Genomic DNA, 24,625 nt, shown 5'->3' on the forward strand with positions numbered 1-24,625 from the left:
TTGCATTGATGCTGTATTTTCGAAAATAAGTCTTCATGTTCCAAAAAGGTGGTGCTGAAGATGAGATACTGAAATACAGCAGTAAATGATGAGACTCCACTTAATTGAGCATCACTTTGTTCAATTACTGATTAATGATTCGTTCTTTTGTGTGTCTCTTTCTTGGCTTCACGAACTATACGATAGGACTCGTTCTAATACATCTTTTTGGGATGGGAAATGTTATGAAATGCCGTTGAACTTAAAGCCGTTTATTTAAAAACAATCAGATCGTGTGCATTGCGATCGACATTCCATTAAAATATCGTTTGATTTGTCTTTGCACTTGTCGAATTATTTTGGTTGATAGAAAAGAATAGACAGGTCGAATTACGCTCGGGTTGATTTCGGGTACATTCGTGTGCTTTTCGTTATCGAACTACCGACATTTTGAACGACAACTGAACGATAAATCATAAAAATTTAGTTTATGTCTATTTAAAAAAATAAATAGGCAATAAATATTTTAAAAGACATGTCGATCAATATTTATCAGAATGTCGATCGATTAGTCTTCTAGCTATTGGATTATCTCGATCGACAGAAAACGACACGGATCGAATTATCTTCGGGCTGTTCGGGGATGTTCGTGTACTTTAAATTATCGAATTATCGACATCCTGAACAAGAACTGAATGACAAATCGATCGACACGATGTAAGTTTTCCTAAACTTCTACAGCTAAAGAAGGTGGACTATCAAAGTCATTTTGGGGTGGAAAATATTACGAAAGGGTAATAAACTTATAGCCGTTTATTTAAGAAATTATATAGAAATTGAAAGTCTTACAACGCAAATTGATCTACAATGTGTCAGAATGTCGAACAATTTGTCTTTCAAGATGTCAGATTATGTCGATCAATAGAAAACGACACAGATCGCATTATTTTCGGGATGTTCGGGGATGTTCGTGTACTTGAAACTGTCGAATTACCGACATTCTGAACAAGAACTGAACGACAAATTTATCGACACGTCGTAAGTTTTCCTAAACATCTACAGCTAAGAAGGTGGACTATCAAAGTCATTCTGGGGTGGGAAATATTACGAAAAGGCATTGAACTTACAGCCGTTTATTTAAAAAAAAAAAAAAAAAAAAAAAAAACAAATAGGAATTGAAAGTCTTACAACGCAAGTTGATCGATATTGCATCAAAACGCCTATCGATTAGTTCTTCTAGTTGTCAGAATATGTCGATCAACAGGAAACGACGCAGATCGAATTATCTTCAGGCTGTTCGGGGATGTTTGTGTACTTGAAACTATCGAATTACCGACATCTGAACGGGAACTGAACGACAAATTGATCGACAAGACGTAAGTTCTCCTAAAATTCTACAGCTAGAGCAGATGCACTGTCAACTCTTTTTGGGGTGGGAAATTGAAAGTCCTAGAACGTAAGTTGACCGACATTGCGTCACTATGTCGATCGACTTGTTTTTCTACTTGTCGGATTACCCCATAGCAAAATTCCGCAAAAATTCCAATGGAAAACTTGCGTCCAAATGGCTAAATTCGCTGGAATTTGACGCTAAAATTCCACTAAGTTTTCCTATGGAATTTAAAGCCGGAAATTCCATGGAAATCATAGTGCTCCGTGGAATTTACTAGTATGACATGCTGGAATTCCAGCGTTAAATTCCGCGGTATTCCGCGGAAGATTTATATGGAAACTCACACGTGAAACGTCCGCGGGATAAGCTGGAAAAAACATATGGAAATTTCCACTATCTTTCCATAGTGTTTTATATGGATTTTTCCACTAGTTTTCTGAAATGTCAAACAAATAAAATGGTGTTGCGAAAACTTTTAGAATTTGTTTCCAAACCTTCCACAAACATTTCTAGTGATTCATGTGGCAATTATAATATAATTAATTATGCGATGCTGCGTTTCGTGTAGATAATAATGAAGTGATTACATTAAAGAGGTCGCCAACCTAAAATAATGCTGTTTTTATGTTAATTAATATATATTTTAGGAAAAAAAATTTTTTTTAATAAAATATTTTTTTATTGCTCAAAGTGTCAATTCGTTATTGCTGGTTTATAAAAACATATTATAATCCTCGTAATCTTTGCCGTTTCTATAAAATTCGGAAGTAAAATCATGAGGTGCATGTGACAGCTTCATTTTTTCTCCATTTTATTTTGGTGGAAAAATCTACATAAATTCCACGAGCATTTCCATGGATGTATTCTATAGAAAAAATCCAGCATAAATCCATTAAATTTTCCTTGGAAGCTATTATGGAAAATTCCTATGGAATTTTTTAAGGAAAAATAGTGGAAAATTCCAAGGAATTTTTTGCTTGTTATTCCTATTCCGCTTTCTTTTGCAATGGGGTATGTCAACTGTAGGAAAACGATAGATAGATCGAATTATGTTCGGGTTGGTTTCGGGTACATTCGCGTGCTCGTCGTTTTCGAAACACCGACATTTTTGAAAGACAACTGAACGATAAATTGATCGACAAGCCGTCAAGTTTTTTTTATGCTAAAGCTATAGCTAGCTAGAGCTAAAATTGAACTATGATCATTTCATATCACTAATTAAGGCCTCTACACATTGGGAGCAATTTTCGTCAAAAATTGCATTTTTGACAAAATTTTGACGTTTCCATCTAATGGCCTCTACACACTAGTAGAAATTTCCTTAAAAAAAATACATTTTTAAAGAAAATTTTCCCTATCCTTGTAGGCAGAAACGTCAGATTTTTTTTTTAAAGGCAATTTTTGACGGATATTGTTTCTAAGTGTGTAGACATAGACACCATAAAGCATTGCATGAAATTTCCTTCAAAAAGGCAATTTTTGACAAAAATTGATCCCAATGTATATAGGCCTTTAGCCCCCAGAAGGTATGTCGTCCAATACACTACGAAATGTTGTCAAATTGTCGAATTGTCAGTTTATCGGACATATCGATCATGTCGTACATATTCCTATCAATCGAAGAAATTCCGATACAATGTCGACGAATTTCTATTAATTAATTATTAATCAAAAAGGCTAATTATGTACGGATACTACGAATACCTTCAATTCCTTCAAGATGTAATGGTCCTCTAGCATCCCGTTTCAACAATAAAGTATCAAATACTTCCTAATATTCCTAATAAATTACAAAATATTCCCTAAACTTCTGTAAATTAATCCTCCTGCAAGGAAACCGATTCCTCTTGAAATTTTTGATACAATCAATTCCCCATGTTCTTTTCGGCCCAGGAAACCGACGATGCATTATCGAGCAATTAACCCGTGAACTTAAAATTCCACCATTCCAGACCGAACAACTATCTTCTCCCCGGAAAGACCCTCTTCTGCAACAGCTTATCCGTCGGGGCTCTTTTTCACTGCTTTGAACTATTTTGTGAGGGTGTCGTCGGAGATGGTAACATCACTTGACCACACAACCAACCCCTCTTAACCTGCCCCTCCGATTGTGGCCAGTTGGGGTTGGGCAGAAGAAATATTTCCCAGCAAGGACATGCCGGGGGAAGATTGAGAGCAATTTCTCACTCTCGAGGAAACCGACCTCGGGACAAATTTACCGTGCTGGGTCATGTTGGTGGGTTGGGGTGAAAAGGCCAAAGTCTCACAGTGGCATAACAGTGAAAATTGAGACACTAAATGACCATCGAAGACCGTTCAATTTCAGGATAGTTGTGCTAATTCTTCAGCAAAAGGGGGATGTTATTTGTCCGAAATGGGGGAGGTTTTTAGATAAACGATATGGGGCGAAAAGGTTTAACTTTGGGATAATCTGTATTTGTACATGGTTTGTTGTGACAGATAAGACTACAAATTCGGTTTGCTGTTTGAAATGCCTTAATAAACCTAAATATAATTGACATGAGCTGTCATTTTGGCAATATTTAAATATCTAAATTATTTTTACTGCTTGAAATATTTCGTGAAGTACAACTTGACGTTACTACCAAGAAAAATTTATTAAATAGAATTCTTTATTCGAATTTGATTTATTAAAAATGACATTTAACTGACGTTTAGCTGACATTTATCAATATTTAATTACTTCAAGAAAAATTACTTGTTAATAAAATCATTTAGTGAATTTTTTAGCAAGTGATTTTAAATTGACAGCTGTTACCTGTCTAAATTCAAATATTAACAGGCCAGAAAGTATGGCGGCCATTAGAGCGCGTCATATCAGCTTGGTAGGACACATCCATAAAATGCCAGCTGAAAGCATACCTAGAAAGCTACTAAAAATTTAGCCTAAAGGGGAAAAGGATAAGAGGACCCCCAGAAAATTATGGACTGGGATGCTGGAAGAATCTGACGGAGAATCGCAAGCACTGGAGAAAGTTAGAGCAAGAAAACGGGTCCCTTTAATTTAAGAAATTTTAAATTGACAGCTGTCATCTGTCAAAACTGAAATCTTAAAATTTCCTAAACTGTCAATGAATTTATAAAAGATCTTTTTCTGTTAAACATAAAGAAAAAAATAATAGTTATGACATTAAGGTTGCTGTCATATTGACAATTTTTTGCAATTCTTGAAAATTCAAATTACGATTTAATTCCTTTAAAATGTCGGTCAAAATTGTCGGTGTTATGAATATTTTGAATTTGTTTTTAACACTTCGAAGAACCCTAACTAAAAGTGTCACGGAAGGACCAAGTGGCAGCCGCTGCCACTTATCGGATTTTACATAATATTTTAATATTTTTACATATATTTTAACATTCGGAGCCTCAGTCAGTTCTTTTCTGGTGTCTGAATCAGAAATTTCACCTCCTTGGGTACTGTATCTAAAGATTTTTAACCATTCGATGTTTTCATTTTTATCAGAATCATGGCGTCAGGGAAAGTGGTCTGCCTTTGAATGCGGCAGCCTTTCAATATTTCAATTTTTCTCTTATTTTTCAAAGCAAAAATTCTACATATGGACAATAGTTAATACTATTAACTATTTTCTATTAACTTCGCTTAACAAAATGGATTTTGAGCTTTGGTAAATAAGAGAAAAATTGAATAATTCCCATAATTATTCATATTTCATACATATTTCCCAATTCAATATTTCCCATAATTCTTCTCAATAATTTGCAAAAACACTTTCAATTTGTTCTTTTAAGGCTTTTATACACTAGCAATCAAGAAAATTATATCTGCAGAACGTCAAACTCCCATAAAAAATGCATATGGCAGCAACTGCCACTTGGTCCTTCCGAGTGCAGTTTTTTGTTTTTGCAATATATTTACATTAATATTTAATGTTTATTAAAAATTTTATAACGAAAAAATAGCCAGATAAATTCTGCACGCATTCAATCAGGCCTTCAGGCGAAATGATATATTCTTCACTATAAAGAATAAAATTGAAAATTAAATTGGCAGCGGCTGCCACTAGGGTCCTTCCAAGTGTTAATGACTGCTGGAAGTATAATAATATCGGGTAACTGACATTCAGCTGGCATCTGTCAAAACTTTGAAATGAAACTGTTTTTTTCATTGTGAGGTATCACGACACAAAGATTCAATTTCTTTTAGTTCTTATTTTATAAAGTGACATAAAATTGACAATCAGCTGTTACGATGTAAAAACTGTCAAAATTATTCTCATCAGTCCTGTCATCATAAGTAGATTACAGAAGTTCAAATTTATTGTGTTTATTTAGGAAAGTGTTCCATAATTGATAGTTTTTTGCCAAAATTTAAATTTACCGGACTGCTTTATTTGTCATCTGTCAAAATTCAAATTTAAAATTCTCATTATCAAATCAATGACATTTCATCATTTTAAATTTATGCTATATGAGTTTAAATTTGATTAGTATTCGCTTCTTGGCTGAAATTGACATTTAGCTGTCATTAAGACTGTCAAAATTTAAATATAACATTTACTCGACACCTTTCTAACTAGATTTTCCGTTCTTAATTGTATTTCTTTTGAACAAGAAATACACAGGATACATGATACTAACACGGTTATTGACAATATGTCACCTGCCAAATTCAAGGTATAAAATATTTCTTGTCACATATGTAATGCAATTTAAAGTATTCTAAAATTCAAATTTGTTTAGAGTTAGTATAAGCCTTTCGACTAAAATTGACATTTAGCTGTCATTGGATCTGTCAAAATTACAATTAAAATTGAGTGGTCCCTTCTCCAATTATTTTATGCATTTTTAGCTGAATTTGTTCTAAACATGACACAAAGGATACACGAAACTAAATGGGTTTTTGACATTTATCTAAGAACTGTCAAAATACTAATTCCCTAGACACACTTACGACTTTAAGCTGAGACAGGACTTAATGTAATTGCAATCGAAATAGTAATCAAATTACATTTCCGTCAGTTTCTGACTAATCCGACTCTCGTCTTAGGCAGAGGAACAGCTCAGTTAATAGGAAACTGATAGGAATTTAGTCAAATCATCGGTTTAAGTTGTAAGTGTGTCTAAGACATAGGTTTAAAATATTGCTTATCACATAAATGGCATTTTAAAGCATTTTCGATTTATTTGACATTCAGCTATCAATCCATCTGTCAAAATTCAAATTCAAATTTACTGGCCACATCTCTAACCGTTTTTTAACGTTTTCAATTTTTATTCTTTTTTTTTAAATAAGGATACGTCAAACTGAAAAATCGTGAAAGGATAACTGTTGAAACAAAACCATGTTATACCTCAGTAACTGTACCACTACTGTGGAAGGAATAAAATCGAGGCCAGTGAATACTTTGTTACCATGGGTACTTTGTACTAAATGGTAGTTGCTGAATGAGCCAAAGCGAATACAGAGAGTTTCCTTTGAGGATTGTTGTCTTATAAAGAAACTTATGGTCGTCAGTCCTATTAATATGTGTATAAAATAATAAATTAAAGTCACATATAGGGGTACTTTAAATTACTTTCTAATTACCGATATCTACTCGTTTTGTGTATTCATTGCGTTTTCCTCATATTGCGGAAAATCGTGTGTGAGAGAGTGTACTTAATAATAAAGTTGAGTCAAACGAAAACGACAAAGAGTTTGTTGTTTCTGCACAACATACTAACCAGGGAGGTTGGGTATGGGGTATGGGGTTGATGGTGGATGTGTGTGATATGCAAAAAAGGGGAGGGTAGGGTGCTTTTTGGAGGAGGGTTGGGTGGTTTTTGTGACTGCGGTACTCTTGGGCTCTCCATTTGGTGGGAGAAAGAAGAACCGAGAATTTTATGCCACGTACAATAATAGCCTCCATGAGGGTGAAGAACGTTGCTGCTGCTGTGGCGTTGTCTTTGAGCCAACAACAGGGACTCATGAAAACAAAAACATATGAGATGACAACAAAAACTTAAGGTTGGCGGAAATAATTCAATTGATAAACATCTTCCTTGCTGCTTTTCTTATGTACAATCAACACAAGCCATACACACTATTATGATGATGTTCTTGTGGTGCAATCAAGGTATTTGACGATGGAAGTCTTTTGTCTTTCTCATTCCCCGAAAAACCCACCCCCAACATCCACCCCAAAGAAATTTCCTCCCCTACATGAGGATGATGTCAAAATATGAGAAAGATAATCAACTTTCTTTCCCCCAATCCCCCTGCCTCAAACTCTAGATAATCTCTTTGCAATACCACGCGATTTTTCTCCATATCCATATCCACTTGACCCCAATTGAATGTCGCACAATTCAGGGTTATGCTATTTTTTTTGCACCTCTTTGGTCAAAAACTGGGGGAAATTGCAGTGACAAAAAACTGCATTTTCGCCCCATATTTTCATGGGGTGACTTGACAAAAAAAAAGTTGCCACATGAATGGGCAAACGACCACATTTGGGGATTAATCGAAAGGATGAAAGAGAATCAACCCTTTATCCTCTTGTTCATTGATTTAGGCTGCAGTTGGGAATTATGGGGCATAAACTTGTTGAAACTTTCATCGTTCGATTTGAAATTGACATTGAACTGTCAGATGAAAAGTGTCACTTTATTTCTTGTTTTACTCTTGCCAAGGAGATAATGTTCCTTTATCTATGCTTTAGTTAGGAATTAAAGAGCATAAAGTTGTTAATGTTTCGGCGTTTGATTTGAATTCATCTTCGTGGGCAATCGGTCATGTTCGGGTGACGTTTACGATTTAAGCTGTCAGACTGTTAGATAAGTGTCACTTTTTTTTTGATTGATCCTTGCTAAGGAGCAGATAATGTTGTTCATTGATTTATGCTGCGGGTAGGAGTTATAGGGCATATAGTTATAAAAATTAATAACGTTTTATTTGAACTGACCTTCGTGTGCAAACGTTGGTGTTCAATGGCGTTATTCGTTAGGCTGCCAGACTGTCAGACAAGTGTTACTTTATTTTTTTGATTAACTCTTGATAAGGAACAGAAAACGTTGTACACTATCTATGCTCCAGTTAAGACTTAAAGAGAATAAACTTGTTAAAATCATCGTTTGATTTGAATTGATCTTCGTGTAAAACCGCTTATGTTTGGTTGACGTATAGAATTTTACTCTTCTTGAACTGTCAGGTGAAAAGTGTCATTCTTCTTACTAAGGAGCAGATACTGTTGTTAATTGATTCAAGCTTCAGTTATGAATCGTAGTCATAAGGTTGTTGAAACTTTGATCGTTTTATTTAAATAATCCTTCGTGTACTATCGTTGACATTCGGATGACATTTACGCATAAGCTGTCATTGAAATGTCACTTTGTTTCTTGATTTACTCTTAACTAAAAGGGGCAGATAGCAGGTACAGAGATACTAAAGATTTATCATATAGGGGTAACTGTCCATACTTCGTACGATCTCTAGCTTCAGAATGACTAATTTTTTTCTATAGTTCTTAATAAATGTGAACTATCGCACGGATATTTTAAACACTAAGAGATAGTGTTGAGTTTTTAAAATATATTGCAGAGTCAAATTTGTTCAGAAACATAAGAACAAAATAGTCATTACGAAGCTTGGGATCGTATGAAGCATGGGCACTTTCCCTAAATTGTTGAAGAGCTGAAGAAGTATCACAGAGTAGTGTCATAGACATTATTCATGTAACGTCCTCTCCTAGACTTACGCATTTAATATTTTTTAAAATATGAAAATTTAAAGAAAATATCTTTTACTGTAATGAATCATTCAGTCGAAGAATATTCATTTATAAATTCATAACGAAATTGTAAAATTAATAAAGAGAAAATAAGAACTTGGGAGATTTTTAGTTTAGAAAAGTTTAAGAACAGAATGAGAACAGTTGCCAGCGCTACTCGTGGGAGAAGACACTGCCATCTCGCGGAAGGAAGGGGTGTCAGTGTCAGTGACTTTTCGCCAATTGACACTTATAGTATACAATTAATGAAAATAATTAAATTTCTGCGAGTTTTTTTTTTTAAATATTTTCAATTCATTGCTTAACCTACAAATCTTATTGAAGAGGTTATCAAATTAAGGTTTAAAAGTTCACTGTACAAATGAGAATTAAACAAAAATAGGATTTGATTAAAATAAAATACTGCAATTAGTTTAGAAGTTGAAAACCAATGAAATTTTAAAGAAAATATTTGACAAACGAAAAACAAAAGAATTTTTCATTTTACTTGCGATTATCGCAAATAATAAATATTTGAATTGGACCTATTTTTGTAAGGATTTACGTTTTTACTGACTAAAATTTAATTTATTAAATTTAATTTTTTCTGCTTCTTTATTTTCTGTATTTTCTTGTGATTGCAATTTATTTTGAATAAAGCACAATTTATTGATTTTTTTAGGGATGCTCTAGAGAATTCACCGCATAGGTACGAAGTTGCTCGAAGGAAAACAAAGAATTTAAATTTGAATGCTAAATAACGGTTGGTTTTTGACAGATCGTTTTCGATTAAAATTAGATTACGTCTCTAATGACTTTTCATAAATTCTGCTAAACTATGAAAGATTAAAAAAAAAAGAATCTCATTTTGATCCTTGAGACCAAAATTTTCATAATTACAATTAGCGTTAATTGTCAGGATATGCGTTTGACGTTAAATGTCAATTTTGAATTTGAAATTTCTCAATACCAAGCGAAAACAGTTATCTGTGAAAAGCAGCGTTTTCAGCATATTTTTCCTGATGACCATGTCACATATAAGATTAATATTAAGATTAATACTTTCTGAACTGCGAGAATGGCAAAAAAAGATAGCAATTGTTTTATCTTGCTTCTCTCTCACATTTCCCCTCTGCGTACGAAGTTGGCAGCACTACACAGCTCGAAAACTGACCGAATCACAGTTGGAACGCATGGAAAATTGCTCGTGTGCCTGTAATACGATTCAGAAATCAATTAATACGAACAGTAATATCTTACTCATCGTATTAATCCACTAGAGTGTACTCTTTCTAACACACGTGATATTCCATTTGAAATTGTGCATATATATACCTCTCTCTCCGGCTTTTCTTAATATTAATATTAATCTTATATGTGACACCACGGTGAGTCGATCAGCAAAAATACCTTCTTAAACGATTAGCAGTTCTCAAACAAATAGTGCTAACCAGTGGAAATGGCACTGCCTGGTGAGTGGCGTTTTAAAGTTAGCAAAATTCAGCTTAAAACACATGTCTTTTCAACTGAATTGAAATCCGTTATGATTTGGTGCTTGTTGGCCAGAACTTTTACTGGTTAGCAGTTTTTATTCGAAAAGTGCTGACCGGTCAGCATAATTTTGCTGATCAACTCATTTTTTTGCTTTTCTCGGCTAACTGTGCTCACGCTCACGGGGTAGCTAAATTTTGTCAAGATTTATTTTTGCGATATTCGAATGATTTTAAAGCATAAAATGACGTTTGGATTTTTTGAATCTTGTTAGCAGTTTTTATATTTGTTTATTTTTCATTTTTTACAATTATTTATTAATTTTATCGGGAAATTTTTATAAAATTGAAAAAAAAAAACTTTGATTTCCTCTGGAAAAATTTCATATTGTAAGACGAATAGCTTCCACGGCTAAAGAATTCATCAACCGTCGTGTGTTTGACAGCTGTCATTTGGATATCGAAGAGCCGATTAGCTCAGTGTAATTATTTCATTTCTATCATGAGAAATATCCAAAATTTCAATTTTTATTTATTAGTCAAAAATATCAGTTACATTCAAATTCAAAACTGACACAATTGTCAAAATTTTTGCTGTCGGTTTTAAGGTAATACAATTCAATGCAATTTTTCCGAAACTTTCCTTTCATTGAATCACATGAGAAATCATACATTTCAATTGAGAAAATCCATTGAGGAAAATCATCCAGGTGTCCTCCAATAAATTTTCTCTTCTGCAGAAGTCAAAAGGACGATTATTGGAGGTTGGACTGGTAAGGGAGTGGGGGGGCATGTGTCCTAGAGAAAAACGCGAGACTTTCCACTATTATTGCGGCACAATTTATTTCGCAATGAACAAAAGGTATCGGAAATCCGTTTTCTTCGTCACGACAATTTTTCACCTGAAAGGAAGTTTCCAAAGTCGCCCTTTCTCCCTTGGTTTTTTATTTCGGAGGCTCTTGGGGGTGGCTTTGAAACGCCCAATAATTACAGCCTTTGGTCTTCTGAGGGACTTTAAAGAATATCTTAGGGAGATGGGATCAATATTTTGATGATTGAAAATGTGCTGCTGATATTGCGTGGTATATGTGGAATATTGTCACGATGGGGGATGAAAAGCATCATCTCTGGGTGCGAGATATCATCCTCCAAGGCTCTGGCAATGATTTGGGATTTCATTGTGGAAAAGTCTAAGAGAGAACTTCCCCCTTTTTGGCTTCATTTAGAAATTAGAATATTCATATTCATATATTGATTATCAGTTTCGTGGCAATGACTTAGCCAGAGAGAGGGTGAAGGTGCCAGGGGGAGAGTAGAAAATTCATGAATACACGAAGACTCCCTTCAACTTTTCGAAGATGTGGCGCGTTGATAAAGTATATTAAACTTCACTATGTAAATAAATTTATATTAGCTGCCTTCAATCAATGCCATTGTATTGATCTTTGTCTAAAGAAATTCTCCTTCGATTAATCTTCGACGTCTTCTTTCCCATCCCACCCCCCACTGCCGAAAAATTTTCCCAAGAACGGGGTTTGAGGGATGAATTTTGTATTGGCGGGGATTTGTGATGGGGCGAGAGAACCTTGATGTGGAATTACCTTTTTGGGGAGTCGGAACCCCCGGAAAATTTTGCAAGAAGAGTCGTACGGAGTAAAAAGGGAGAACAAGGAAGGAGTTGTAAATTTCTCTGGGTGGTTTTCACGATGAATTTTCATCAATTCAGCTATAATTATTATCTTTTGTGTCTCACATTCATTATTAATTGGTTCATTATTGTGCAAAATGATGTAACACCAAGAGATTTAGGAGACGATTGCGCGTCGATGAGTTTTTAGCGGGTGGATTTTGACGGGGGAATCACCAACCACCCAAAAGAAAAACCCCAAAATCTCGATATTTGGGACTTCTTTGTACAAAATGACGACGAAGAACAGAATCATCATTGTCGCTTAGACATTTGGGCATTAATCTACGGGAGAATGTTTGAGTTTTTGGCAATAGTTAACCCCTCTGAACTCCTCAAACCCTTAGAATTCGAGTAAATCAGTGAGTACAATGTTATAACATTGTTGACGTCAACTCAGGATTTCGACCCCTTTTCGCTGTTCATTGTAGAAATGTTTCAGGAAAGATAAGATCGAAAGATTTCAGAAATTTTAGAGGTTTTGTGAAATTTTCAAAATGGGCTTCGACTCTTAAGGATATTCCGGAAAAATGTTGTAAAACAAGAACTTATTTGGAAGTAGAAAAAGTCTGCTTGACTTCGGAAATTTATAGAATCTTTCGAATTATTTGCAAGTCTTTCGGAATTCTAAACAATAAGTCTGATTATTCACAGTTCTTTCGGAATTCTAAACAATTATTCGAATTATTTGCAAACCTTTCGGAATTTTAAACAGTCATTCGGATTATTCACAATTTTTTCGCAATTCTAAACAATCATTCGGAATATTCTCAGTTCTTTCGGAATTCTGAACAGTCATTTGGATTATTTACAAATCCTTCCGAATCGTAAACTATTCATCGAATTATTCATAGTTTTTTCTGAATTCTAAAAAATCTTTCCAATTTTTGGAATTTTAAATAAACTTTCGGATTATTTTAAGTTCCATAAGTCTTGGTAAGTCGGCGGCAGTCGCAACCAGAAAATAGGCATATGGAAAATAAATATCTTATCTTATCTTATCTTAATTCTAAGCATTCCTTCGGATTATTTAAAGTTTATTAGGAAGTCTAAACTATCCTTATGATTATTTGCAATTCTTTCGGAATTCTAAACAATCACTCGGAGTATTTACAGTTCTTTCAGAATTGCAAAGAATGCTTCGGATTGAGTTTATTACGAATCCTAAACAATCTCTTGTATTTCTAACAGTTCTTTCGGAATTCTAAACAATTCCTCGGATTATTTACAAATCCTTCCGTATCCTAAACTATTCTTCGAATTATTTATAGTTCTTTCTGAATTCTCAAAAAAAAACTTTTCGATTTTTGGAATTCTAAACAAACTTTCGGATTATTAGAATTTCCATAAGAATTCTAAGTAATCCTTCGGATTATTAAAGTTCATTAGGAAGTCTGAACAATTCTTATGATTATTTGTAATTCTTTCGGAATTGTAAAAAATGCTTAGAATTTAGTTCATTAGGAATTCCAAACAATCTATTGTATTTATAACTGTTTGTTTCGGAATTTTAGACATTCCTTCGGATTATTTACAGTTCCTTAAGGATTCTAAACAATCCCTCGGATTATTTACAGACTTTTCAGAATTGTAAAGAATTTTCCGGATTACTCATAGTTCATTAAGAATTCAATACAATCCCTTGTATTTTTAACAATTTCTTGGGAATTCTAAACATACCTTCAGATTATTAACAGTTCCTTAAGAATTCCAAGTAATCCTACGGATTATTTACAAATATTACGGAACAATGTTTCCGATTATTCACATATCGTTCCGAATTTTAAATAATCCTTTGAATTACTTAGTATAATCTTTAGAATTATAAGTAATTCTAAGGATTAATTCGGAACGATTTGTGAACAATCGGAAACATTGTTTAGAATTCCGAAATATTTGTAAATAATCCGTAGTTTTGTGAAATATTTGTAAATAGTCTTTCAAAATTCTGAACAATTCTCTGTGGTTTATTTACAGTTCCTTTCGAATTCTAAACTGTTTTTCGTGTTATTAACAGTCTCTTTAGAATTCTAGACAATTATTGGTATCCCAAACAATTTTTCCGGATTATTAATTGTCTCATAAGATTCATGAACAATCCTTCGGATTGCTTGCAATTCTTTCGGAATTCTAAACAATTCTTTCGAGTATTTATAGTTCCTTCGGAATTCTATACCATCCCTTGTATTTTCTACAGTTGTTTCGGAATTCTATACAGACTTTCAGGTTATGTATAGTTCCTTTAAGAATTCTTAACAATCCTACGAATTACTTCCACTTCTTTCGGAATTCTAAACAACCCTTCGGAAGGTTTACACTCCTTTTAGGTTTCGAAACAATTCTTAGGAATATTTTGCTCTTTTAGAATTCCAAAATGTCTCTCGGATTATTTATAGACACTTTAGAATTATTTTCGGAATAGAAATTAATCTCTCCGGAATAGATTTGCTTGAATGTAATTTTAGATGCCAATTGCATTTTGTTCAATATCAAAGGATTAAGAAATACCAATAAACTCCTGAGTCTCAAATCCTTTTTCTACCTTTTCGAAAATTTCAGAAAAATACCTAAAACATAGTAATTCAGAATTCCGGAAAATGGAAAATTTTCAAACGAAACTTTTCAGTAACTTTCAAGGGTGATTCCTAACTTCAAAAGCGGGATTAGGGGAAACCATTGGACCGTTTAAAAGAATTGGGGATGGAATGTTTAGCCAGAGTTGACACTTACCTTTTTTCGGGATGAGTGACTTGAGCAGGAGCACGGCGTTATCGTCGCATCCCCAGGCATGCATCTTGCGGTAGCTGTCGCGTCCCTTCTCCGTGAGTTTGTCCCAGGGTTTGGGTTTCGACAGCAATTCAGACACGGTACCCTGTGACAGACCCAGGACGTACTTGGCAAATAGCCGCTGGCCGATGTTGTGCACGGACAGGAGTTCCCTCACGCGCCTGGAGATGTGGAGTGTGTCGAGATTTTGATTGGCATACTTGTCCATGTTGTAGCGCAGCATCTCCTGCAACTTGGCCTCCATGGGATCACCCTTGGGGATGAGTGAGTCACCGAGGCGGCCCACCATTGAGCCGGGTGGCAGTTGGAGGTCCTCGGCGAAGCGGAAGTGACCACGCTCCTGGAATTGAAATGGCAGCCCCTGGAGCATGGGGTGGGTGTGTGTTAGCGGTGCGAGGGTGTTGTTGTTGTCCTCGGCGGGGCTCTTGGCATGCGGCGCTGAGCCGTTGATGCCTTCCTCAGAACCGGCCAGCACTGGTGTACTACTGGCCGTGGACGAGGCGTCGTGATCACGTGCCGCACTGGATTTGTCCTCGTGACTCAACTGGTGGGCATCTGTGGAGGGAGAACGACTCGTGTGGTTCATGGGCGCTAGCATTGAGGGTCTCAGTGCCGCCAGGGCGTGATGTGGCGGTGGCGGCGGCAGTTCGAGGCCGCGGCGCCAGTTACTGACAATTTCTTCACCGAGGAATGAGCCGAATGTCTCCACGTTGGCGAATGGTGGTGGCAAGAGTGGGTTTGGCGGGGCGCCGTTGGCGCTCAGTTTACCGGCGGCCGGCGGTGTGGGATGTGACGCCGGTAGGGATATTGGTGTGGACGTTGGCGTGTGAGCCGGCGTGCAGGGGGAGGAGGAAGAGGACGACGATGGGAATTTCGCACCGGGCTGCAGGCTGTTGTGACTGAATGGAGTGGCTACGCCGGATGCGGATCCTGTTTGGGTGGCAAGAGAATGTGGATTTGGGGGTCAGAAATGGACACCTTCTCGCTCAACGCTTTTTGTTGTTGTAATGGGCAATTTTTCGTTTCTTTGGGAATGTTTTGTGAATGAATGAAATGTTTACGACCAGTTTTTCATGCAGGTTTTCGGAATCAAGCAAATGAAAGATTTTTTTTAAATAATGAAATGTTTCGGAGGATTGAGAAAGGGTTGTTTAAAATCATTTAGACGACTTTAGGCGGGTTATTGAGAATTTGTAATCTTTCTAAGATTGAGTTATTTAAAGCTTGAATATAATGAGAATATCGAGCATATCACGTTGTATCTTTGAAGATAAAATGCGTAATATTTCGATGAATTTAGACGAATTTACAGAGTTTAGACGACTCAGTAGTAAGCCATAAACTATGTTAGATTTTAAATTATTTGTTATGTCAAGTATATCAGTTACTATTTGAAGATTTCAATATCCAGATAAGTTGCTTAATTTTATTATAGGTTTGGGAAAATTTAGACGAATTAAAAAACTCGTCTAAATTGAAGCTGCTTTCAAGCGCAACTTAGATTCAGTGTTAGGATTATTAATGAGAACATAGCTAAAGCAGAATTTGGATAAAATTCCCAATATATCAATAAATTGGGAAATATTTATACGACTTTAGACGAGTTTCACAAAATTACATCTGCACGATTTTCAGATTATCTTTAAACAACACTTAATCAAATACGTATGATTCAGTATTCGGTTCAAATCAATTGAAAATCTATAAGACTTTAGACGAGTTTCGTAATCATTTGTAACTATTATTATTATTATTATTTTACCGTATTTATAATTGCTTCATATTTCTATGCATTTAATGAGTCTTAGCCACTTTAGAAGAGTTAGAAAAAATAAAACTTGATGAAATTTTTGTATTATAGTAAAAACGTTTCCAAAAATTACTATTTACATGATAAAAATACAGATACGTTTATAAAACTTTCTACGACTTTAGACGAATTTTAGAAAAACTTAATTATCACTGAACTTGAGTTTTTTTTATTGAAGTACGTGCTTCATCTTGATATCCTATGTATCAGAAATAATATTGTATATAGAATAGAAAATTTTGACGAATTTCATGTCATTAAAATGGCTTTATACGAGATATGTAACATGACACGAAAAAGTAAGGAGAATGCTATATGAAACCCCAGAAAACTATAATATTTAAATGAACTGTACAAGATTGGCTTTATGATCCTTTATAAGAAGATTTGACTATATACGACTTTAGACGAGTTCTAGGAAATTGTAATATAAATAAATTTGAATTTTCTCAGTGAAAGATTTGTTCCTTCTTTATATCCAATATATCGGAAATAATATAGGGAACAGAAAATTTAGACGAATTACACATCAGTAGAATGGCTTTATACGAGATACGTAATATGACACAAAAAATAAGAAGAATTCTAAATGAAACCCAAAAAACTATAATATTTAAGCGAACTGTACTAGATTGGGATGACTTTTATGACATCAGGCGACTTTAGACGAGTTCTAGAAAATTTTATTATAACTAAACTAGAGTTTTTTCAGTGAGTTATTTGCTTAATATTGATATTCAGCATATCAGAAACAACATTGGATAACATTACACGAAAAACATGAACAGCGCTATGTAAAATCAAAAAATTATAATATTTAAACGAACTGTACTAGATTGCGACTTTTATGACAACAGACGATTTTAGACGAGTTCTAGAAAATTGTAATATAACTAAACTTGAATTTCTTTCAATGAAGTATTTGTTCCTTCTTTATACCCAATACGTCATAAATAATATAGGGAACAGTAAATTTAGACTAATCGCATATCAATAGCTTCGTTTTAGACGACATAAATAACATGACACAAAAAATATGAAGAAAACTATAATAACTGTGAAATCAAGAAAACGGTAATATTTAAACGAACTTCACTAGATTAGAATAATTTATACGAGTTTATACGACTTTAGACGAGTTATTGAAACTTTAAAAGGCGTTAAGATTGTTAAATTTCATGTACTTTTCTCTCAGTGTTAAGCATATCAGCGTCAATCTCTTAAATGCAACAATTCGTGAGACAATGCAAATGCATTTTACAAGCATAAACCCCTCGAATTTTCCCACTATTTCTCCACACTTTTTGACTTTTTAATTTATGCTCTTTCTCTCACCTAGCAAAATGCTCATTTTAATGCATTACACTTACATAAAATATAAAATTATTTCTTCAGTGCCTTTTTCGCTGGCACGTGAGAGTTAGGAAAAAAAATATGTTACAAATGCTTTGCAAGAAGTCTTGACAATAATTGTGAATTTAATCAAATAGGTAAGATCTATCATTAATATATATATTTTTTTATTTCACTTGAGCAAAATGCCGTTTGAATTAATATCTTGTTTGTTTGAAATTTCCCACGGAAATTCATGTATACAAGAAAGTTGAACTGTGACCACGGAGAAGGAGGTCACTCTGCAATAATCATAATAATAAGATTTCCATCATATCGATGTACTAAAGGAATAAAGAAGGCATTACCCATGCAAGACAGTTAGGAAATTTCACAGAGAAAAATTTTTCAAATAGATGCACTGCACAACACTGAGAGAAAAATATATTTGGATTCAAGGATTTTTTTTTGGTTTAAAGATCACTGAATGGGTTTGACAATATTTTTTTGATACATGGGAAAACTTTTGCATAATGCCAATTATTGCTTTATATTTCTATTCTTTTCCAGAGGGAAAAAATCTTTTTTGATTGTCATTTGATTGCTTTCCATTAAAAGACAATCACTTCGTCAAGGAGGAAAATGAGCATTGAAAGAATCTCGCAAACTCTATAATTTCCGCCTATATTTTCTGGTCAAAAAGATGGTGAAATCCATGAGAAAGAATTTTATTGGTAATTTTTCTGTTTTTCTTTTTTTTGGTTTTAAAAAATATGTTTTGTGTACTTGAGAGAATGGTTTTTCTTAGAGGAAAGGAGATATAAGGAACAACAAAGAGATGTTAAAGAAAAATAAATACACAGAGAGTTGTCTAAAAAAATATATATATTCTAAAATGTTGAGCAGAAATCAAATAAAAAGAGAAATTTGAAGAAGATGTTGTAAAAATCGCCAAAAAGACTCACACACCGAACATCGACCATTCCATTGGTGAAGAAATCATATCATATACAACTAAAAATTATATGGTTTTCCTCAATCATGCACTAAAAACAGGATAGTTTTAATGTTTTTGGGATGAATATCGTTATACAAAAAAAAAGAAAATCAGGACGAAATATTTATTTTGAAATAACTTTTATTAGATTCCTGTTTTTGTGTGTGAAGGGGATGTTTTTGTTTGGGAAATGAAATAATGTGTTTAAGAGCTAAATTTCTCACCATCTGCACTGGATGATTTGAGGGCTTCCGAATGCACAGCAAGAGCTTTGGTCCTCTCCTGGAGTAATTCTTGGAATTGTTTAGAGTCCGATGTGGATAAGTCAACAGATCTCAGAAGACTGCAAATGATAGAGATTGAAAATTATTGCTACAGTTCTATTTTATTGCAAGGATTGTGCTGCAGAGAAAGAGTCCCACAGATGAAGAAAAAAGGGACGGCGAATGGGGATAAGACTTCGCGATACGCTCGAAATTGTAACCTATTGATACTTTGATCTGAAATCCCTAAAAAATGCTTCAGAAGTACAATTTCATTCCAATGAGAGGCTATGTAGTTTTCAGCGTCCCCCGCCGTCTTAACTATTGTGACGAACCCCTACAAACAATCGTTGCAAACACAGGTTTGTACGTTTCGAACCGAATGAAACCGATCACTGAGAGAAATCCGAAAAAGATAAAATAACAATCCTAAAAGAACAATCCTAATTTTACTTTGCATTATTGATCCGAAAACGGTGTAAATATTATGCTTTTTAGGTGTATTATTGGTTAAAGTTACTCTTTTTCATGTCAATTTTACCCTTAAAAAGGTGTTAAATTAACATTGAAAAATATTAATATATTTTTACACCTAAAAAGTGTTAAAATTAGGAGGAAAAAAAGTTAATATAGTCTTAAGAAAGGATAGTTGGATCCAAAAGGCAGGAAATGAACTGAAATCTAATCTAATCGCACCCCCTTTCTTTCTCAGTTATGGCTTCCAAAGCAAAGATCAGGAGGAGTCAATGTTGAGAGTCGACCATTGGGATATAATCTAAGTTAAAATTGTAATTTCGATCTAAATGTTTTTATTGGCCGACGTACGTTTCGATCCTTGGTTGGGACCTTTATTTAATAAAGGTTCCAACTAAGGACCGAAACGTCGACAAATTATTATTCATCGTATCGAGACACTTTATTTTCTATTACAATGTAATCATTAGAATGAGCTCGTATTGGAAGAATCTGCTGATCGTAGTTCATTCAGGAACGCCCTCCCTGTAGTGGTATTTACTATTCCAACCTTGACTTAGATCAGGAGGGGTATTAACTACCTTGCTCTTCTGGTTGTTAGAAAATTGAAATGGACTCCGCAGTCGTTAAACCGGGGAAATGTAGGGAACCCAAGTTATTGAAACCCCATGGAAACCCGTTTTCAAAGACTCGGAAAATCATGGAAACTATCAAGAACGGAAAACAAGGAAAAATGCAGGGAACCCAGGAACCCGAAAGAATATTTGAGAACCCGAAGAACCCTCAGAGAACGCTTAGGAATTCGAAAAACCCGTTTAAAAGATTCAGGAAATCAGGAACCTTCGGAGAATGGAAAACCTAGGAAATGTAGGGAACCCACGTACCCGAGGGATTACTTAATAACCTGAAGACCCCTCAGAGAACGCTTCGGAAACCGATGAACCCGATCAAAAGGCTCGAAAAATCGTAAAACCTTCGGAGAAAGAAAAAAAATGCAAGGATCCCACGCACCCAAAAGAATACTTGAAGACCTGAAGAACCCTCAGAGAGCGCTTCGGAAACCGAAAAGCCTATTGGAAAGACTCGGGAAATCTTGAAACATTCAGAGAACGGAAACCCCGGGAAAATGCAGAGACCTCAGGTACCCGCGGGGATTCTTGTAAACCCGAAAAACCCTCACAGGGAACTTCGGAAATCGTAACGAAAAACCGGGGAAAATGTAGGGAAATCAGGAACTCGCAAGAATACTTGAGAACCTGACGAACCCTAAAAGAACGTTTCAGAAACCGAGAAACCCATTTACGAACGTTTACGAGAACGGAAAACAAGAACAAAATGTAAGGGTCCCACGCACCTGAAAGAAAACTTGAGAACCCGAGGAACCCTCAGAGGGTGCTTCGGAAACCGAAAAGCCGTTTGGAAAGACTCGGAAAATCTTGAAACATTCAGAGAATGGAAAATCTGAGAAAGCGTAGAGAATCCAGGTACCCGCGGGCACACTTGAGAACCTGAAGAAATCTCAGAGAACGCTTCGGAAAATCGTAGAACCTACGGGGAATGGAAAACAGAGGGAAATGTAAGGATCCTAGTAATCCGCAAGAATACTTGAGAACCTGAATGCTTGGCAAGTTACAGGAGCCTTCGGAGAACGGAAAACCGAGGAAAGAGAACCTAGGATACCGAAGGAATAATTGAGAGCCTAGGAGCATGGTAAGGAACCTCTACGCGTATTTAGGGCTAATATTTAGAACTTAATCGATGCTCCTGGACAATCCTTTGGGATTGACTAATCCTTCCACCACGAGGCTTCTCGACTCGATTAATAATAATAATAATAATAATAATTGAGAGCCTACCAAAGAATCATCAGGAACTGCTTCGTAAACCCAGAATTCTAGGAACCCAAACGTTTGAGAATTTACAGAACCTGTGTAGGACCCATCGAAAACAGGGGAAACTTCAGGGAACCCGGAAAACCCGAAAGAATGCTTGAATACGAGGAACTCATAGAGAATGTATAGAAAAGAGGGAAAATCGTATATCTAGGTTAGATTAGGTCATGAAAACGTTCTTCAACAGTAGAACGTTAAAGTCTTTTTATGTTTCCGCTTACGTCAGTAAAACGTTTATAACCGGATTGACTTGGTTATAAAATTTAAACCCCCAAAATTTATATTCCAGCGATTGATAGTAGAATGCTGCTCTTCCTTTGAGTTCGAGCAATAACACGTCTCAATTTCAAATTCCGTTTTACGATTGTTTATTTGTACTCCCGAAAGAGAAGAAGAGAAGACCCGATCCTGGATCTTCAATTGATCTTGGCAAAAAAAAAGAAGGGAATCCATAAGGGATAGGGCTGTTAATTTTATTTCCTTGAGGATCATTGCCTCGTGTCTGCCGCCTTTAATCTTCCTGGGGTTTGTGGTGTTAATTTCTTCTGTGTGACTTCTTCCTCATGGGACTTGGGATATATTTATCTACCTGTTCTCCTTCTTGACGTCCTCGTAGTCGGACTGTTTGTCGAGTCTTGCCTCGAGGCGGGTGATTTGCTGTCTTTTCTGCTCCAATCGATCCTCCAGTCTCTGGATTTGGGCGGCATGAGAGTCCTGGAGGGCGGCAATTGCACTTCGTAATCGAGCTACTTCCTCCACTAAGGCGGCAATCTACAAGAAAAAATATAAAGAAAAATCCCTTTATAGTTTCTCTCAAGATAATAAAATAAAATATTTATTTTTCTGAGTTTATGATAAATATTTCTTGCAAGAAGACTTCACAGAATGTCTGAGCAATCCTTCACAAATCTCGCATGTCTAATTTAAAATGTTCAAACTGTCGGTTTTTCGCTGAAAATGGAAAATGGCTGGGATGGATTGGAAAACCCTCGGTGGAAGATTATTCCTTGACGAGAAGATTTCTCTTCAACTCTTCTTGCGCGCAAAATTTATCTGCACGAAAACAATCACTGTCAATTTAATTTATGACTCAATATACATTTGCATATCTATTTGTGATTAATAGAACCAAACCATACCCTTCATCTGAAAATCTGACAATGTCTTTCTCTCACCAGCAAAACTCCCGCAGACAATATAAATTTGGGTGAGACGAAAAGCATCCCCCCTGCTACCACCTTCTGGAATTGTCTAAAGCACCACCAAAATTGTGATGTTCGCCGCAAATAACTAAATGTCTAAATGCCATATATGGGTTTCCTATACAAAAGGATATGTTTTGATGGCGATGAGCAGAAGGGGGGCATCTCCTCGTGGCTGGGATTTTCTCCCCCAACCTCCCTCGCCCTCCGAGAGAGTATACAGCAAAATCAATGTGCCCTCTGGATTGCTTCCTATTCGATACTGATTCGATTCATTAATTTTCCGTCTTTGCAGCTATAAATCAAAACCGCTTTTACACCATCATCCAACACATAACTCGCTCTTGTGTTTGTCTCTGTGGAAACCCCAGAGCGTAAATTTTCCAACCCCCCGCCCCCCTTCCTTTTCTGGGCCCATTCCCACAATTGATGGATTTTCTGTCTTCTTTCCCAGAACACTTCATGCCAACCATTCTTGGGATGTCTCACTCAATATTTTGCCACCATCGCGAATTGCTGACAAATCAATGAGGAAATTTATCACACCATCGATGGCTTTTCAATAGACACGCTACATAGTGAAAACTGTTGCTCAGGACACGCCAGGAATGCTCCTTTAGGAAGAATTATGGGAAACACAGCAGAAAAGTTCGTTACCTATTCAACCGTTTTATTTAAATTTGAATTTTTCAACATAACCTAAATAACCTCAATTATTCTACAGTAAAGCCCCGCTATAGGCCATCGCTCTATAGTCCGGAATTTATCGACCGTTGATTTCAAAACACTGATTTTAAGTTAGGTTATGTTTCTTAGTACGCGACATGCAATGTTGTCAAAATTATTTTAATATTTTTGGCAAACTTTATTGAGTAGTTGTGATAATTGTGATCCATAATGAAGAGAGCGAGGACAAGTACCACAATCGCAAAGAAAGTGGAAGCCGTCGAGCAATTTCAATACTAAAAGTCGATGATTATTTTTAAAAATGACACGGACTATAGTGCGACCTAAGTGTCAAATCTGGAACCAAATATGGACTATAGCGGCGCTCTACTGTATGTGAAGCTTTTATTATGATTTTAATCTAGGTTTTTGTTACTGGAATTTTATTGCTAAACTTTTTACCCAGAACATTACAGAAAGGCTCCTTCAAGGATTTTCATAAACACAACCGAAAAGTTCGTTAAGTGCTTTTTTGGATTCGAATTTGACTTTTTCAACATAACCTAAACAACCTAAATTATTTTAAATTATGCTCTTATCTTCTTCTTAATCCTTTTTTAATGATTTTACCCTCGGTTTTTGTCACATGAATAATTAATTTATTGCCCAGAACATTACACAACCGAAAAGTTCGTTAACTGCTTTTTCTTGGAAACGAATTTGAATTTTTCAACATAACCTAAATAACCTCAGAATTGCATTTTAAACTTTAATTTTGTATTTTAAATTTACAAGATGAATGCAGGACACCAATGTCCTTTCCGGAAGCGTCAGTACGGCGAAAGCTTTGGAAAACTGAGGAGTTTGACTCTGAACTGATTCCTTCTCACTGATGCTTCCGGAAAGGACATTGGTGTCCTGCG

General features: G+C 35.4%; 1 protein-coding gene across 8 annotated transcripts in view; it reads right to left on the minus strand.

Moving 5' to 3' along the window:
* LOC129799050 (homeobox protein cut) overlaps positions 1-24,625 on the minus strand; it is a 264,353-nt gene that overhangs the window by 23,313 nt on the left and 216,415 nt on the right. For 5 of the 8 annotated variants that reach the window (XM_055842649.1, XM_055842650.1, XM_055842647.1 and 2 more), the window contains exons 3-5: positions 22,424-22,605; positions 19,430-19,548; positions 15,010-15,996 (exon numbers count right to left, since the gene is read on the minus strand). In XM_055842649.1, coding sequence (XP_055698624.1) covers positions 15,010-15,996; positions 19,430-19,548; positions 22,424-22,605 — 1,288 coding nt within the window. The remainder of the gene's footprint in view (positions 1-15,009; positions 15,997-19,429; positions 19,549-22,423; positions 22,606-24,625) is intronic. The other 3 variants (XM_055842654.1, XM_055842653.1, XM_055842652.1) reach the window with 1 other exon arrangement.

Source organism: Phlebotomus papatasi, chromosome 1, assembly GCF_024763615.1.
Source record: "Phlebotomus papatasi isolate M1 chromosome 1, Ppap_2.1, whole genome shotgun sequence".
Lineage (NCBI taxonomy): Eukaryota > Metazoa > Arthropoda > Insecta > Diptera > Psychodidae > Phlebotomus > Phlebotomus papatasi.